Source organism: Plecotus auritus (assembly GCF_963455305.1).
Source record: "Plecotus auritus genome assembly, chromosome: 1".
NCBI lineage: Eukaryota > Metazoa > Chordata > Mammalia > Chiroptera > Vespertilionidae > Plecotus > Plecotus auritus.
Genome location: NC_137770.1, coordinates 40,231,627 through 40,250,887, shown reverse-complemented (window position 1 = coordinate 40,250,887; position 19,261 = coordinate 40,231,627). Strand labels below are relative to the sequence as shown.

At 38.4% G+C, this 19,261-nt stretch overlaps 1 protein-coding gene and 1 pseudogene across 3 annotated transcripts in view; one reads left to right on the top strand and one right to left on the bottom strand.

The window, feature by feature from the left end:
* Positions 1-19,254, bottom strand: part of EXOC5 (exocyst complex component 5) — a 46,415-nt gene extending 27,161 nt beyond the window's left edge. The window contains exons 1-7 of one of the 2 annotated variants that reach the window (XM_080641884.1): positions 18,973-19,254; positions 9,698-9,792; positions 8,932-9,079; positions 6,810-7,004; positions 5,943-6,007; positions 2,090-2,118; positions 858-967 (exon numbers count right to left, since the gene is read on the bottom strand). In XM_080641884.1, the coding sequence (XP_080498010.1) occupies positions 858-967; positions 2,090-2,118; positions 5,943-6,007; positions 6,810-7,004; positions 8,932-9,079; positions 9,698-9,792; positions 18,973-18,999 (669 nt within the window). In that variant the 5' untranslated portion in view covers positions 19,000-19,254. The remainder of the gene's footprint in view (positions 1-857; positions 968-2,089; positions 2,119-5,942; positions 6,008-6,809; positions 7,005-8,931; positions 9,080-9,697; positions 9,793-18,972) is intronic. The other variant, XM_080641885.1, reaches the window with a different exon arrangement.
* On the top strand, positions 11,540-14,141 carry LOC308253679 (DDB1- and CUL4-associated factor 16-like; annotated as a pseudogene). Its single transcript has 3 exons — positions 11,540-11,635; positions 12,976-13,051; positions 13,543-14,141. The product of its transcript is annotated as a DDB1- and CUL4-associated factor 16-like (transcript).
* Positions 19,255-19,261: the final 7 nt, after the last annotated feature.

The following is a 19,261-nucleotide window of genomic DNA, read 5'->3' as shown; positions in this document are numbered from 1 at the left end:
AGTTCTATAATAGAATATTCCTTTGTATTATCACCTGAGATCCTCTGCATTTAACTTGTCTTTTACTAGTCACATTCCACCTACTCTATGGTTCCTACATTCCACTAGATAATTAAGATCAAGTCTTCTTGCTTTTGACCTATTTCATAACATGCTTAACTGAAAGGAACAATACATTATAAATCAAGAAGGCAAAAGAATATGACTTTCTATGGCAAACTATATAAAAATTCATATATAGCTTGACATGATATCAAATATATATATTGGTGTTTGATAAAATATTAATGTTATAGAACATAATAATAAAAGGTTAATATGCAAATTGACCAAACAGTGGAACAACCAGTCGCTATGACGTGCACTGCCCACCAGGGAGCAGACGCTCAACGCAGTAGCTGCCCCCTGGTGGTCAGTGCACTCCCACAGGGGGAGCGCTGCTCAGCCAGAAGCCAGGTTCACGGCTCGCGAGTGCAGTGGCGGTGGCAGGAGCCTCTCCCACCTCCACAGCAGTGCCAAGTGGTCAGGGAGCGGGCCTAAGCTGTCAGTCAGACATCCCCCAAGGGCTCCCGGACTACAAGAGGGTGCAAGCTGGGCTGAGGGACGCTCCACCCTCCCCAGTGCACTAATTTCGTGCACCGGGACTCTAGTAGAACATAAAATCCCTATCTAAATAATATTAAACACCTAAAATTTAACATACCTTATAGAGAAAGATATAAAATGTAAAGTAAGATTATTCAAAACAAAAATTATGACAGTCATATAATAGGGGAAAATCAGAGACTATAATACATAGAATTTATATAATCTCCAGCCTTGAAGACTAATTTTCACTTATAATTTTTACTACTTACCTTAAAATGAAGTAAAACTGCTGCTACTTCCCTCATTCTGGAGATTTCACCTTTTTTTTGAGCACTAGTAAACTCCTGAATCAGTTGGCATTCTAAATCATGGTATTTACCTAAAAATAAAAAGAAAGTCAATGAGACAAACAAGGTATGCAAGCTATTTGCTAGTATATGAACTATTTATAAATATAATGACTATGGATCTAGCCCTGTTTTGAAAAATTACAAAAACAGTAAGATATTACAATGAATCTAGACACTACATTATATTGTGTTATATAAATCTGTATTTTCAAGACAAAAACATCTTCCCTATCCTCCCAAATAAAACAGCTGAACTCCCACAGTCTGACTGCTATTTACCACTATTACTTTAAAAGCAGCTGACAAGGGGAAATCTTCCCTATGGTATCTCTGAGAACAAGAGATAGGAAAAATTTTAAACTTGAAAGTGCAGAAAGAGTGAGGAGGACTACAGAAATTTTTGAGTTCAGATGCCTTTGCCTTGAACAAAATGGTGGATTCAACACCAAATTTTACCTTAAGATAATATGTGATATTTGATTCACTATATTCTTGAGGCCATTATTAGTTCTGAGTGAATAACTGAACTTTGGACTAATCTATAGTGATCAAAAACAGGGCAGGAAGTCCAACTACCTGTGACATCCTTACCCTAACACTTTTGGGAAAATAGGTAGTTCTTTCAACCTTCTATACAAAATGGCCTCACAAACAGTGATTGGGCTACCACAGGAGCCTGAAATATAGTGGCTTTTCTAGAAACCTAGAATGATCTGCCTAAAATATAATCCAAAAATTGGCAAAAATCAAACTAGTTATGTAAGGAATTATAAACTTAGTTTGTTTTTTTTAAAAAGAACCTACTCTAGAGATATCTTTATGAATAATCTCCAAGATACATTGTTAAATTAAAAACAGAAGGTAAAAACTATTTATATAGAATGCTACTAATTATTTTAAAATAAATGAGGATGATAGAACTAAATTTTACACATATATACATGATTTATGTCCTAGGCTTATTTATCAATAGAATACTCTGGAGGAATACCCAAGAAATTGGTAATGTTTGTTTCAAGGAAAAGCAATCAAAGCCAAGGATAGGATGGAAGGATAACATGATCCACTATCTCTCCTCTTACTTTTTTTTTCTTTTACCCAAGTAATTTGTTGCTTGTTCAAAACAGTTAAATAAATAGAACCCCACTTACTTGCAATTTTGGATTTTACATCTGAAAATCTGAAAGATAAAAACCAATGATGAAGTTCATTAGTTGTGACAAATATACCACATCAATGGTACTATTGTAAAATATTAATAAAACGGGAAACTGAGTTTGGGGATAGATGTGAGTCCTCTGTACTAAATATCATCATAAAATAAGGAAGAAAGAAAAAGACAAAGCCTAAAGAGAAACAGTACTGACAGGAAGCATGCCAGGTGACAAAACTAAATTTGGAATATTCAGATGGGGTGGCTGGTTCTCATTTTGGAAACCCGCATTGAATAACCAATTGTCAAACAACAAAGAATTGTATGAGGCATTAACAATCCAGCCAGCCCCATCACTGAGCTACTGCCTCTAGTCATATTCACTGGCATTTTAAATTCACTTGATATTTGCATATTCCTCCCTCCGTTGGGATTTTTTTTCAAAAGTTCGATTATTGTTATTTAAAAGAAAAATAAAAAGTCTACACAATGAGTTATTTTAAAACTAGTGTAGAAGCCAGAAAAAGGACCAAGCAATGTGCCTAGTAGAGTAACCAATCTTCACAAATTCAGAAACTAAAATATCACACACACCATACACTGGAATTTTTTTCAAATCTATACTAATAAAAGGGTAATATGCTAATTAGACTGGAAGACCTTCCAGGAGACCTTCCGGACATTCCTCTGGACAAAGCCATGGTGGCGGGGCCGAAGTAGAGGCAGTTAGAGGCCCTGATAGGAGGGCAGTTGTGGGTGATCGGGCCAGGATGGGAAGGCAGTTGTAGGTGATCAGGCTGGTGGGGGGCGGGACCGTTGGGGGTAAGCAGACAAGCAGGGGGGCCAGTTGGGGGCGAGCAGGACCGTGGGGGTCAGTTGGAGGTGATCAGGACAGTGGGGGGGGGGCAGTTTGGAGTGACAGGCCAGCAGGGGGGCAGTTGGGGGCGAGCAGGCCGGCAGGGGAGGCAGTTGGGGGTGAGCACACTGGCACAGGGGGAAGTTGGGGGTGATCAGGCTGGCGGGGGGCAGGGGAGCATTTGGAGGCGAGCAGGCCAGCAGGCAGAGTGGTTAGGGGCAATCAGGCAGGCAGGTGAGTGGTTAGGAGCCAGCAGTCCCGGATTGTGAGAGGGATGTCCAACTGCCGGTTTAGGCCCAATCCTTATAAACCAGCATTAGGACATCCTTTAAGGGGTCCCAGATTGGAGAGGGTGCAGGCCAGGCTGAGGAACACCCCCCACGCCCCGTGCATGAATTTCGTGCACCGGGCCACTAGTCTTAAATATCAGGGGAAATACACATCATGGAAAATGGATGCTGAAAGTTCCTACACAATCAGTGTGAAGACAGAGGAAAGTGAGTGGCAAAAGAGATGCCAAAAACAGATAAAGAAAGTAACAAAAATTTAAAGTTATACAAAATTGATATACAGTCTATGCCACTCAATAACAGGAATACATTCTGAAAAATGGGTCATTGGGCAATTTCATTGTTGTGTGGACATCATACAGAACATTTATACAAACATAGATGATATGGCCTACTACACACCAATGCTATATTGTACATAGCCTATTACTCCTAAACTACAAGCCTGTACAGCATGTTACCGTACAAAACACAAGATTAAATCAACCACAAGAGAAAATGAGGCCATCAAGAGACCAAATAAACCAGGGACAAAAGAGGCCATTGCTAGTGTAACCAGACATACTATTTTACACAAAAATGTTTTTATAAGTAGAAAGAGTACATTCTACAATAATGATAAAAAGTGCAGTAAATACATAAACCAGTAATATAGTTGTTTATTATAATTATCAAGTATTATGTACTTTGAATAATTGCATGTGCTACACTTTTATATGACTGGCAGCAAAATAGGTTTGTTTACATCAGCATCACCACAAACTCATGAGTAATGCACTGCACTACAACATCACAATGGCTACAAGGTCTCTAGGTCAGTGGTTGGCAAACTGCGGCTTGCGAGCCACATGCGGCTCATGAGCTGCGGTTTGCCGCTCTGTTGAGTTTGCCGACCACTGCTCTAGGTGATAGGAATTTTTCAGCTCCATTATTATCTTATGGGATCATATATGCAGTCTGTGGAAGGCCAAAATGACGTTATGTGAGGCATGACTGTATCAAAGTCATGGCAGATCACACAGTGTACTTAAGTTGTTGTGAATCTTTGTGAAAAAAATTAAATCTGATTAGGATATATATATTCAACTCCAAGAACTGGCAGAGAGGCTAAAACAAAATTGTAATAGAAATATGCAATTGTATAATTGTATAATTGCATAATTGCTTAGGCTCTACAGCAGCAGTTCTCAACCTGTGGGTCGCAACTCACAGGTTGAGAACCGCTAGCAAGGTCGCCTAAGACCATCGGAAAACACAGATATTTACATTACGATTCATAACAGTAGCAAAATTAGTTACGAAGTAGCAACGAAAATAATTTTATGGTTGGGGGTCACCACCACATGAGGAACTGTATTAAGGGGTCGTGGCATTAGAAAGGTTGAGAACCACTGCCTTAAGCCTTTCAACGAAAACAAGGATTCTTAAACTGAACTCCCAGAGACTGCAGATAAGCTAATGAGTATAAAAACTACATAAAATTGTATACAACCATCTGTGTGAAACTGACTTATTGGAAGAAACTTTATAGCTTTCATCAGCTTTTCACTGTTGTCTTAGATCTTTAAAAACTTAAGAACTCTCATCTAGAGATAGGAAAAAGCAGCTGGGTGCCCATGTTTAAACTCTCTTAGTTTCCTCCCATCCTGATTATGAAAGTCCAAAAAATGAAAATTCAAAATCTCACTTCAGTAAATTTCAAAATTCTTCATCACCATTTTTTCCCCAGGGGAAAACAAAGAACTGAAATTATTTCAAGGTATATTATTAAATTTAGAAACTGAGACCGTATTTTTTCATTCAACTATTATATAGTAGAGGCCCGGTGCACAAAATTCGTGCATGGGGGTGGGGGTGTCCCTCAGCCCAGCCTGCACCCTCTCCAATCTGGGACCCCTCAAGGGATGTTCGACTGCCCATTTACAGAAATTGGGCCATGGAGGTGTGGCCAGCCTGTGTGAGAGGCTGATGGCTGTTTGCAGGCTGGCCATAGCCCCTTCAGGGTGGGGGTCCCCACTGGGGTGCCTGGCCAGCCTGGGTGAGGGGCTGATGGCTGTTTGCAGGCTGGCCAAGCCCGCCAGCGAGGACCCTCACCCTATGGGAGTGTGGCCAGCCTGGGTGAGGGGCTGAGGGCTGTTTTCAGGCTGGCCACACCCCCTTCAGGGTGGGGGTCCCCGCTGGGGTGCCTGGCTAACCTGGGTGAGGGGCTGATGGCTGTTTGCAGGCTGGCCACACCCCCTGGCAACCCAAGCTCCTAGCCCCTCCTTTTTTTCTTTTTCTTTTTTTTTTTAGCGCCTCCTTGAGCAGAGGCCAGGGCCGGCTGGAAGCAGGTATCTGGGATTTATTTATCTTCTATAATTGAAACTTTGTAGCCTTGAGCGGAGGCCAGGGCCGGTCAGGGCGGGTGGGAAGCTTGGCTTCCTCCATCACCAGGGGCAACCCAAGCCTCCTGCTTGTTCCAGCTCCATGGCACCACCATCTTTGTTGGGTTAATTTGCATACTCGCTCCTGATTGGCTGGTGGGTGTAGCAGAGTGATGGTCAATTTTCATGTTCCTCTTTTATTAGTGTAGATTGTACCTTATACAAAGGAGATACTCAATACACTCTTGTTGAATTAATGAGCAAAATCATAGAGGGGAAAATACAAGTTTATTCTATAAATTGCACCACATATCCAAATTAGCTCTTGAGAAATAAACTTGCCTATCAAAAGGTAACTCTTGGGCGATTAGGTGCAACTTCTGAATGATGTCTGCTGCCTCCTTTATCTATTAAAAAAATAAAAGCAATAATTATTTTAAAACGCTTATATATATGTCAAAAACATGTTTATATTTGAAAATAGTAATATTCCCCTATGTATGCCCGCAGACCCTCACCTAAACAATTTTCTTTGAAAATTCTCAACAAATAAAACTTCTTAAGCAACAGGAATGCATTTGGGATATCACCAATAAGTCAATAAAACATACACATGTCTTTCTGGCACTGAAATCTTACCATTTCATAATGCCATAATCACCTTCCCAATGAAACCTATAGTTCATTTACTCTGAAAAATTCAACTAATTACTAAAAGCAGAAGTGTAAGTTTCTTCTGAGTTTATAAATCCAAAAAGGGTAAACAAGATATATGAAATAATTCCAATTATTCTGCTGCATATATCCCACTTTAAGTGAATAAAACAACAAAAATGCCACTTCAACTTTTCAATAATTAGGAGACCACCCTCATCCAATGAAATGTAACTATTCAAAATCTATAGAAATTCTGTTAATATTAAAAGTTAATTTCAGAAAAGAAACACTCATTAACATAGTCACTTTAGCATTTCTAAACCACACATACTAGATAATTTCATGAAAAAAAAAGCCAAGCAATTCATTTAAAAATTAGAATATAAACACTTCATCAGCAATCTGTAAGCTAGTGTACTAATTTACACATCAGAACAATAAGTCAGCTACTCAGTGATTTGAAGTTCTTCTCTGGAAAGTAATAACTGTAGTTTATAATTAAGACATTGTTATTAATGCTATAATTTGCTTTTATCCTTCAACAGTGCTCACCTTTTCAGAATTTGTAAAAACATCAGATTTCAATTCTCCATCTAGAAACTCATTAAAGTATTTCATCAATTTCTGAGCCTCTACTGCCCGTTGTCTGGGTGTGTTTACCCCTTCCAACTGGTCTCCAAGGTGACAGACCTTGGTTGCTACATAGCTAATGTGCTCATCCAGTTCTTGGAAATGTTGGAAGGCAACCTGAAAAAAATATGCATAAGCATAAAATACAATGACAGAACCCAGTTTTTACTTATAATAGAATGACAGCGCCCAATTAACTTATAATTCATATAAAAACTAAACTACTAACTCATCACTACTCTCAAACTAAGGTTAACTAAAGATAACATAAAAGTTACATAAAAGATGATCTACAAAAACGATTCATGCCTATTAGATAAACACATAATCTGAAAAATTTTAAACAAAATTGCAGAATTTTATCCTTGTAACTATTAAAATCATATTTTATCATGAATACATTTACTAATCAATAAAACAGCAAGACTAGTTACTATTCATTCTGTTTAACAAAGTTTCCCAGTACCACTTAACTCATAAATAATGGTTCTGATAACAATGAACTAAGTATCAAAGAGACCAGTCATCTGAACAACTCACTTGCTACTACACTAAAAAGAGTTAAAAACATGTTAGAAGTAAAAGACACTGATTTAAAAAAATATTTAACAAACATTTATTTTAAATATTTAAAGAGCAATGATAATATTATAAGTAAGGTAATATATATATATATATATATATATATATATATATTTTTTTTTTTTGCTCAGCTTTGAAAACAGAAAAGATTACAATTGTTCTATTGAGGCAAATGTATATTACTTCCTAGAATATCCCTTTTCCACGGTATACTGATTATCTTCCGGTAGATAAAAATTATGCACCACGAATGCCTTAGAATTGCCAATAATAAAACTGCTGATAATTTAGTATGACAGTTTTATCCTAACCTTAAATTGAGGGAGAAAAGCTGCAAACATATACTAAGGACATCCTCTATGCTAGACACTATTCTAAGCATATTAATGTATTTATTTATGTAATCCTTACAACAATCTATTTTATATGCAGATGAAAAAACTGAGGCACAGAAAAGCTTGAGTTGCTTGAAGTTACACAGCTAATATTTTATAGAGAACATTGGCTCCAGAACTTGTTAAACTATTAATACCATTATTATTAAGGGAAAATTGCATTAGAAGTATCTGAAATTTATCAATTTAACTACTTAAAAACATATTTTCTATCTTATGTAAATTACTGACTTACTTAAATATTTTCTCACCACCACAGATGCTTAAATAAAGGAATCTAAATAAATGAAATCTGAGCAGAGATCAGTTTGCTAATCTCTAATGCTCAAAAACAAATAGTCCCTGGGAAGCAGCAGAGATAAACATTGTTCCCTAAACTTACACACTTATACACTCACAGAGGGCAATAAAGTCTAGATCAGGCTGTGCAAGGAGTTTGGAGGTTCCAGATTCAGTCTGGAGCCGAAGAATGACTAAGAAGCTTGACCTACTTAGCCCCAAGGCCAGCTTAGTTATTTTTTTTTTTACTCCAAAATGGACTGAGGAAGAATTCTGCACCCACTTTTCCCACAGTTACATCGTAATTCTTATTAGGGCACATAACTCATGACTTTTGTGAAACTTCCCAGACCAGGTTTCCTCTGGGGAAAAACCTGATCCAGGCAATAGTTAGTCTGATATTACTTTGTTTTATGATGAAATGAGAATGCAAGTGACTACCTAAATATCCAAGCTAACAATGAGCCCTTAAAGATATAGGTCTGCTGAAGCATCATTCTTGAAAGGTTGCATTGTTAGAGGAGAAGCAAGGACCACACTATACTGAACAGCACCCCATCCTAAGAAGGGAATACTGTGATCTCAAACCAACATTCAATAGTAAGCCACTGCCAGGAGTGTTTGATAACAATCCATTAACATTTTATCCCATGACATGGGAGAACTCAGAGTGAAGCCTCAACAGTTAATCTCAATTGACTGGATTTTTATTAAGAACTAAAAGCTGAAAGGAAATAAAGATATTATAGTCTATATATAAATTATTCATTGCCTAGCTAAATATTTACCTGATTGCTTTTCTGAAGCTCTTGTACCTTCTTGGCAAATTCCTTAGCTTCTTTCTGACACTGTTGTTCTAGTTTCTCTACTTTCCTTTGAATCCTTTCATCCATTATCTGGAGTTCCTGAATATGATTTACAAATTCTTCTAATAACCTAATAAAGGAAAATAAGAATATGTATCAATCCTCCTATGGTTAATTTTAGGAATTAACCAGTTCATTTAGAATTGTAAGGCATTAATAAACTTGAATTGAACTAAGGATGATCATGTTAATCTTCTCTATAGTACCTTGTTAGGGATTATCTCTGACATGAAAGAAAACCTCATCTAAAATCTCCATTAACCTCCAAAATAGAAACCAATTTCAAAGAATCAGTCAAAAGGTAAATGTACTACATAAAAATCATATTGTGCATTCTAGGGTTCAGTGACTTTCGGTTCCCCAATTTACAACTATACTTAAAACAACACATTTAACATGTTTTTATTGCCAATTCTAATTTATTAGTAATTGGAGAAAGTATTAAGTTCTTATAATGTAACAAAACCCCTTCCCTCATACCAGTTAAAGTCCTTCTGTAAGATAAAAGGAATGTAAAGAGGGGGGGGGGGGGAAATCAACCAAAGTTCTAATGCCTTGTGTCTTTTAATGACAAATTGTTAACTAAAATCCCCTTATATGAACATTAAAAGAAATTCCAATAGTCACATCTATTTCAAACACAAATTTGCACTAGACTGGGTCTATGAAAAAAAAAATTTTACTTCACCTTTTAGGATCAAAAGCTTCAGATCCCCCTCTAGAGCCTCCTCCTGGGGTTCTCCATACAAGACGTTCAATATACTCATCTGCCACAAAAGGTTCCTAGTTTATAAAATACATGTTCTTTTAAATTTTTTCATAGAAGATAACTTAAAAACACCTACAAAAATGAAACAGGTTCTACTATGTGAGAACTTCCAATGAAATTAAATTACTAATACCAGTTAAAACATCCCAACAGAAAAGTGAACAATTTATTGAAGAAATACAAATGGTCAAGAAACATAAAAAATACGCAATTTCACAAAAAATCAAACTTTCACTCTTTTTATCTCACAAAGTGACCAAGTTTTTAAAAATTATAATATGTAATGCAGGAGAGGGTAAACTGAAATTCATACTCTCATTACTATTATAAATGTTAACAGGTACAATGTTTTTGGAGGCAAGAGGTAATATTTTGGTAATATCAACAATATTACAAATGTTCTTACCCTTTAACCCAGTAATTCTCCTTTTAAAATTTTAAGGGAAAAGCAGATAAAAACTTTTTACAGAATATTCGCTGAGTAAAATTGTCTACATAAATATTCAACAAAATCATTATTGAAAAGTTATGGTAAACTTGTAAGATGAAAAACTATGTTCCTATTAAAATCATGTTATAAAAAATTTAAATAAAATGAGGGAAACGCTCACAATATCTGATGAAAAAAAATAAGATAAAAGTATTTTCTGAATTTTCTTATGGAAAAACATTTAGAAAACAAAAAAAATATTAGAAGAAAAGGACCAACCCAAAAATAAATAAATATTCAGCCCTAGCCGGCTCAGTGGATATAGTGCCAGCCTACAGACTGAAGGGTCCCATGTTTGATTTCTGTCAAAGGCATATGCCCGGGTTGTGGGCTCAATACCCAGTAGGGGACATGCAGGAGGCAGCCGATCAATGATTCTCTCTCATCATTGATGTTTCTCTCTCCCTCTCCCTTTCTTTCTGAAATCAATAAAAATATATTTAAAATAAATAAGTATTCAAATGTTCACCATTGGCTGATAATGCATCTTTTTAGACTAGTACACAATTATTTACATACTTTCCACACTACCCTCTTGCAAACAAATATCATATATTGTCCCCCACTTAGCATATAATTTAAGCTGGTAGCACTTGCTAGTCATTCCAGTTTAAACTGTTTTATCTATAAAATTTTCCATTTTTTAATCAGTTTAAAAAAAACATTTTCATTGATAAACATTAACTGAACAATACAATTTCCAGTATCAAGCACTCTGATAGGCTTTGGATTAAAAAGATGTATAAATACAAACTGAGAAACTCATAGTCTAATAAATAGGAAAAAGCAATAGTATGTGATAAGTAAATAAAAATGCATGCACAAACTTCAGTGTTAAAATTGCTGAGTGAGTTGTTATAACTCAGTAGGTAGTTGGGAGATGGAAATACAATATTCATTAATACACTGAGCTTGGTTCAAGGAGAGTTGGCTAGGCATATACGTCTACTAAAAATGAATAGCAGCTGCAATTACAACCTCATTCAGGGGAAGCCATGATATTCAGTGGCAAGAAAAATATCTTCCCAATAGGCAAAGGTTAGGGAAACATACCTGGTCATTCTCCTGGGTGGACAGAGAACTGACCCGAGATTAGAATATACATGGGACTCACAGACAACAGCAAAGAGCCTGGCTATCAGAGGACATAGACTAGTAGATGAAGATAAGAAGTCCTGGGCAGAGTCATGTGGATGGATATTTGGGAGTGGGCATGAAGAAATAAGATCTTTGTGACACATGTGAACACCCCTAAAACACAGATATCCACCATGGAAAAAGAATTAATCAATGAAGACAAAATGCCTCTGCCAGTTCACATCAGCCAGCTTCTGCCCAGCATTAGCACACTGAACAGAGCAAACATAGTACAGACACAACATGGCCCCAACAGCATGAGGTCCTACTCACCAAGGCAGATTCAACTGCTGTCAAAGCCGAAGATCTAACAGTAACGGAGACCAACTCTAAGCCCTAAAACAGCCCCATCCTTCAAGTAGACTAATCAGCCTCATGGTGGCAAGTTGACTACATTATACCCTTTTCAGTGTGAAAAGTAATTCATTCTGCCAAAATTAAAAACATTCCCAGTTGGGTTTGTCTCTCACAGAGGGAATGTTTGTTCCCCTGGCATGAGATCCTGCATATCACATCAGACCAAGGGACCCATTTTACAGCAAAGGAGGTGATCATAGGATCCACTGGTCATATTTTAAACCACACAACCCAGTAGCTGCCAGTCTTACAAAACACTGGAACAGCCTGCTGAAGACATAGCTGGAGCACCAGTACAGAGACAATCTATACTAATAAAAGGGTAATATGCTAATTAGACCAGACATCTTCCAGACATCCTTCCGGACAAAGCTGCAGTGGGCGGGGGCAGAGCCCTCGGCAGAGGTGGCCGCAGCGGCCAAGGCCCTTGTACGAATTTCAAGCATCGGGCCTCTAGTGTAGTTATATATCTATTTTTCCCCTCCCTCTACTTAACAATAAAAGTAGGTTCTATATATAATTCAACATTTTCCAAAGTATGTACATGGAATTCACAAAATTAATAAACACTACAAAATAAACATCTCATGGTCAAAAAAGCTTAAAAATGAACGTCTCAGAATTTCTAACATACTAAGGTATTATTGTACATCTCTAACGAAACAAAGTATGCCCCTTTCCAAAACCTATCTGGCCTGTGAACCATTTGGGGTGTTTTGTTTTTTTTTACAGTGCACTGCGTAAGATTAATATTTCTATGGCGTGCAGCCTCATTAATCTTGGCACCTTATCTTGAAGTTAATAGGCCCTCAGTAAATATTTGTTGAATAAATGGGTAATTGACCCTAGTTAACAAAAAACTCTCCCATTAAGGTAACTTGCCCAAAGAGAAGAGAAGACTCCAGAATAACAAGAGAAAAAAATAGCAAGTGAGAAGGGAGTATAATATTCTCAGTAGTGCAGTAAGAGAAGAGAAGAATATTTACAACAATAGAAAAAGAACTTATGAGTACCCGGTGGAGAGGGCGAGCAGAGCGGCGACGTTGGGCTTAGCCTGATCGTGCAGCAGGGCATGAGGCAAAAAAAAAAAAAAACTCCTTGGATGGAATTTGGTTGAAAGGAAAATAATAAAAATATCAGAGGACAGAAGAATTAAAAGCCAACAGCTTCTCCTGTCTCAATAAAATAAAGACTTATGTCTTCTCATTTACAGGTTAAGGCAACCTTTCCAGATAGTCCAACAGCTAAGTCACCAGTTTCCAAGGGCATTTGCACCACTTATGGAAAACGTTGGATCTGTGCACACCAGATGTCCTTGACAACTCATCCCACCATCCCCTGCACAAAATCTGCTGCACCAGCAGACTATGAAGCCAACCACTGAGCTTCTTTTCATTATCAAGTAGATATAATATCCCTGACAACAAAACAGAGGACACAAGTGTCTATTCACAGTATCACGGCCAACAGAGACCACGCTAAGAGGACCCCTTCTCTTCTTGGGTAGCCAGGATTTAAAGGAAATACTCTGACCTGTGCCACTGGTAAGTGACTAACTTTTACACACTGAACTGGTCCTGAGAACTGATATGTCTTCTTTGTAAGTGAAGACTATACAACATAATCTCAAGGAACTGCATAGTGGTACAAGCCAAAGGCATACTGTGTGTGTAATGGACTCAGAAACAGGCAAGTTAATCTTGTTGAAAGGATTTTTAATCCTTTGTTCTATTTGCCCGTGTTAGTGTTTTGCTGGCTTCAATTGTTATCAGAAAATAAGGAAGAAGAAAACACTACCTAAATGAGAGTTCTGGGGAAGAGTGGGATTCCTCTGAAGAGGACCCTGTGGTGCCCAACCTGACACCTCTGGAGAGTCTTGCCTGGGAGGTTAAGTGCCTTTTAAAATATTCAACTACTTAGAGACCTTTAAATCCTAATTCCTGGTTATATCATGCTAAACTCTTAGATCTAAGCACACCAGTCCATATACTTCGAGAGATAGGTCTAAGACTCTCCCATTGCTACCATTGTGTACCCAAACTGGAACCAATTCCTGAGTGGCCACTTCTGGCTTCTTGTGGAGTCCCACCTTTTCAAAAGCCGCTGACAAGTCCCAGCCGACTTTCCAGAGATCACGCCACTCTAAATGGCGCACTGTAATTTGCCACCAAACAGTTAAGCTGAACCTTGAGTAAAGCCACTCCCATCCCTGAATTCCTAAAACAGATCCCTGATATATGTGTTTCTGGTTGTTGCTGTGGCTGGTTGACTAAAACAGTTAAGGAAACAACCGCACTGAACCCATCAACACCACTTACTCTTACATCTTACACCAACTTCCAAAAGGCAGTTAACAAACTCCTAACTGCATCACTGTAAAGATTCACCATTTGCTCTGGTACCTCCTATGTTTCTGATTGAGAAAGGAGTACAAGTTTCACAACCCAGAGCTGAAAGGAATGCCTTCTCAACCAAACTCTCCTGTCCTGACAAGCTGAATATCTATCCAAGAGGCCCATCAATCAACTACAGAAAACATGCATTGTGAGCACTCACTTTGACAGACCCTGTGGATAAAACAAGAACTTCAATAGAGAATTCATCAAAAGGGACAGTGTTGCAAAAAATAAATTGACTATTCTCCACATTCAGTTCTCCCCCCAATTTACTCTGCCTAACTGAATAGACTCTAACTCTAGGTATCTAATGATTAATGGGAAGGACAGGGTAGACTACTCACTTTTCTTACCCAGCCTTCACAATAGCCACTGTGGAAAGTGGAAGGCTAGCTACTCCCAACAGTACTTTCCTAAGCATACTCTTCTCTGACATTCATTTTTTAGGGAGGTAGTTAAAACTGAATAATTTGACAAAAGAAAATGGTGGGAATATGATTTATCTCACAGCTTTTATATGGATAGACCTGCATATGGCATTAAACAAGCACCTGTTCTATAAGGAATATATTTCCTGCATCTGGCACCCAGACTTTAGTCAAGAGGAAATAAAATACATTCCAAAAGACCAAAGAGAAAGGATTCTCAAGAGAGCATTTATGTTTTCTATACTAACTGCTAGTGGATTAAAGTATTTCAGTGTGTATGTTTCCTGGTACAGCACTTAATGCACTTTCCCATCCATTGCAAACTTTCCAGGATTGCTTCTAACTGTAAAGAACCTTACTATGGAAAGTCTCAGTCTAATATAACCTGAAGTTAGAGTTTTTTAGTATCATTGTTTTCCTACATAAATTAGCTTTAGATCTATCTGAACAAGGAAGTATATGTAGTCTTGTAAATGTGTCTTGCAGTGTTTATTTAGATGACTCAAAATGTAGAAGTCAACATAAATAAAATGCATGAGACCGTTAGATCTTTTCACACCATAAAGACTGAAACTTGCCCTAGCCGGTTTGGCTCAGTGGATAGAGCATCGGCCTGTGGACTGAAAGGTCCTTGGTTCGATTCTGGTCAAGGGCATGTACCTTGGTTGCGGGCACACCCCCAGTAAGAGGTGTGCAGGAGGCAGCTGATCGATGTTTCTCTCTCATCAATGTTTCTAACTATCCCTCTCCCTTCCTCTCTGTAAAAAAATCAATAAAATATGTTTAAAAAAAAAAAAGACTGAAACCTGTGTATGATCCTGGTTGATGGCATCTAAAGAATTCAGAAAATAGATTGTTAAAGATTTATCTTATACCGCCTTATTTTAGTTTTGCTTTTTCCTATTCTCCATAACTAAGTGCTAACTACAATGTGGTATCAAAACCTTAAAGCATTAAGGGACTCACAAATTCTATAAATGTGTAGCAACTTTAGGAGAGAGAAAGATGTTTATAACCTAATGGGTATTTCTGCTGAGCCTTAGTTGTCTTAAAGAAAAAAAGAAGGTGATAGTAATAGGTAGAAAAAATGTTTGTTAGTGGAAAATTATTGAACTGAAACCGTATCATACTGTTAGTGTAACTGAAGTATCAGAAGCTGTTCCTATGTAGATATTTTCTGTGAAACTGGTTTTTGAAATGTTACAACCTGTTTTTTTAAGGGGAGGTGGGAAAGATAGGGAAATCAAAAAATTAAAATATGTTGATGTTTATGTAACTATATAAAAAAAAAAGAAAGAAAAAGAACTTACTACCCCCAGCTACTTCTTTATATGTGGAGGAATAATTCCTCCAAACCACATAGGAATTCCTGGTCAGAATGTCCATCCTTAGGTGATCATTTAGAAACACACACATAGATCCTTTCAGAAAGATTTGTCAACAAGGGCATGAAGGAAATAGTGAGTATTTCCAGGATACTCACTATTAAAATAACTGAATAATCTATTACTAATCATTTCTGTCAACCAAGACAATATCCTATAGTTGATTTTGTTGTATGAAGGTGTTTTTATAAAAAAAAAAAAATGGGGGCAGTCTCCTGGGATCAATAATATTTTAAAAGAGTACAATTAACACATGGAATTTCATGAATTCAAACCATAATTTTGCATTGATTTAACCTCTTTCAACGTGGAAAAATGAATGCACAATTCAACTTAATAGTGCATTAAAACCAGGATGCATAAAAACAAAATATCCTTGACTATGTCCTGACCTCTGCTTCTCACAGTTCCCCAGCTGTGACTAAGAAAGGGCAGCAAGAGAAAAAAACATTCCCTGACTTGTCCTACAACCTAGATCCTATGGAAGTAGGAACAGGAAATAACAGCAATGACTAAGGTTTGTGTGTGGGGTTTTTTAAATCCCTCTCCTCCCTCTAAAGCAAAGAGACCAATTTTCACTTAGAGATGAGAACTTAGGCAAGAGTAGAGCCTGTTATAGGGCTGAAAAGATAAATATTTTTCTTAATCATACTATTAACATTTCATTGTAACTATTAATGTAATAATGCTATTCATATTGATGAAACAACAAGCTACATATGGTCAGGAAAAAGTCACATGAGTTAAGATCCATAAGCATGTTTAAGATTGCTCTATGAACCCTCTGGCCACAGAACTAGTCTGTCTCTATCAGCAGTGGTTTTCAACCTTTTCCATCTCACAACACACATAAACTAATTACTAAAATTCTGTGGAAAACAAAAAATTGTTATATTTTTTACTGATCTGACAAAACATAGGTATAATTTTGATTCATTCACAGTGGAAAGCTATTGTGTTGTCATTTTTTTTATTTGACAATCTAAGGGAAAAGAGGTCAGTGCCCCTGACTAGTCAAGTATTGCTTATTTTAAAAATTTTTGCAGCAGCCCGACTGGTGTGGCTCAGTGGTTGAGCATATCAACCTATGAACCAGGATTCTCACATGGCGGGGTTGTGGGCTAGATAACCAGTGGAGGATGTGCAGGAGGCAGCCAATCAATGACTCTCTCTCATCATTGATGTTTCTATCTGTCTCTCCCTCTCCCTTTCTCGCTGAAATCAATAAAAATGTGTATTTTTAAAATTATTACAATCAGAGGTACACTGGTTGAAAATCATTGCTCTATCAGTAAGTAAATATTACCAGCTGTCACGTAACTGGAGTCACTGAGTGAAGTTAAACCCTAATTTGGTTTAACTACTTTACTAAACGGTGGACCCTAGAAAGCAAAATATGTATTTCTCTTCTTTCTCCCCTTCCCACCAATGGGAGTAGAAATCAAATACACTTTCAAATAAGTTATATGAACTCATAGTCAAATGTTTAAAGAAAAAAAGAGACATAATTGGGAATGTCAAGCAGTATTTATTAACTCAAAGACTAATGCCTTATGAACTGTATGACAAAATAACTTTTCTATTAAAAGCTAGCGAGTCCAGTATTTTATTAAGTAAATTAAAGATCTCAACTTCATACATAGTTTTCTACCTTTATAAGATGTAAAAAATAAAACAAGGAATTACAGAACTACTTTAGTACCTTTCCCAACAACACACAGTAAAAGCTTGTAGCAAAAAGAATGTTAGTCAATAAGCAGATGGAATTAGAGTAATGTGCTGTATCTCATCACTTAAATCTAAAGAAATGTAATTAGTATTTCCAAGTTCTTTCTTGTAACTATAGATCCTTCACTCAAACTTACTATTTTATTACAATTTATTATAACAATGGCACCTTATTCCTCTCAAAAGCATTATCTATCCAAAAGCTGACAGAAACCCGAAATACAGTAACAGTAACAAATGTGAAGTTCCCAGTTATAAAAACTGTGGCATTTACACTTTAAGCCAAAAACAAAACAAAAACACTCCAAAAATAAAAAAAACCTGCTGAATCTTACACAGAAAAAGGATCCAATTTTCACTGATAGAAATTCTCTAGTCAACTGCAGTCTTCTCAATTATTACTTACTTTGTTACTCAATATGAAACACAAGCACACACAAAAAGGGTCTTTCCTTCCTTTCTTCATATCTCTGTTTTCATTTCTTTCACAAAAGGAGATCCGTTCTTTTTACGCTTCATTGTTTTGTGGTCCCATTAGCATTTTCCTATCCTATTATCTCACACATCACAGCTTCTCACATTGGATTTCACGAAATTAAATTTTAAGTTCTAGAGACTGAAAACTCTCAAGGAACACATCACAGAATGCTCACGGTTTCACGCGTGAAGGCTTCTCTAGCTAGCAGGTAGGTGGTTTTATAACACACACCAGCTCTCTGAGGCTGGCACACAAATGTTCATTTTAGTTTTGCCCCCTTCAGTCTAACGGACTAAACAGGCCTTTATTATCCTAAAACAATACTTCGGCCTTTTCCAATGTAAGGGTAAACGGGCTAGCAGGTGAGCGCCATTCCATTTACTAACGGGATGATTACAAACTAGGAGACGCCCTAATGCGTCCGGATCTCAGGTGGCCCCAAGAAATTACTCGAGGGTCCCAGCGACACGATGGGCTGGCCCAACCTGGGGCTTCTGACTCCTCTTTCCGCGCCCGAGCCAGCCCTTCCCACCGCTCCAGCCTCCCAGGCTTCCTCTCTCCTCCTCTAGGACTCCAGGCTCCCCGCCCGGCCGGCGACCCCACCCCGACCCCCCAACCAAACCTCCCCCATTTCACGCTCCGCCCGCGCGGACACCGGAGCCGCCACCCCACCCCTCCGCTGTGCACCTTTCTTCCGAGGGCTGCTCTGGGCCCCGGGACAGCCGCTCCTCAGCCCGCCTACCTCTCTGCCTGTACCCCGGGCCTGCCACTCCCCGAAGACCCGCCGGGACCCACCTCGAAGAGCTCGGCCGTCGTAGCCATCCCGGCCGGCTGGGAGGCTCGCCTCGCGCTGGACGCCGTCTCGGCTTCACATGCTGCGCCTCAGCGGCGCCGCGCACAGGTTCCCGCTCCGCTCGCCAGCTCCGGCTCCCGGACGCCGCGGGCTCCCCAACTCCCCTCCGAGCCCAGGCGGGGCAGGAGAGCGGCCATGAAGCGAAGCTGCAATCGCCTGTCAGCTGCCTCCCGGCGCCGCCCGCGCCGCTCCCATTGTCACCGCCTCGACGCCGGAAGTGGAGCTGCGCGC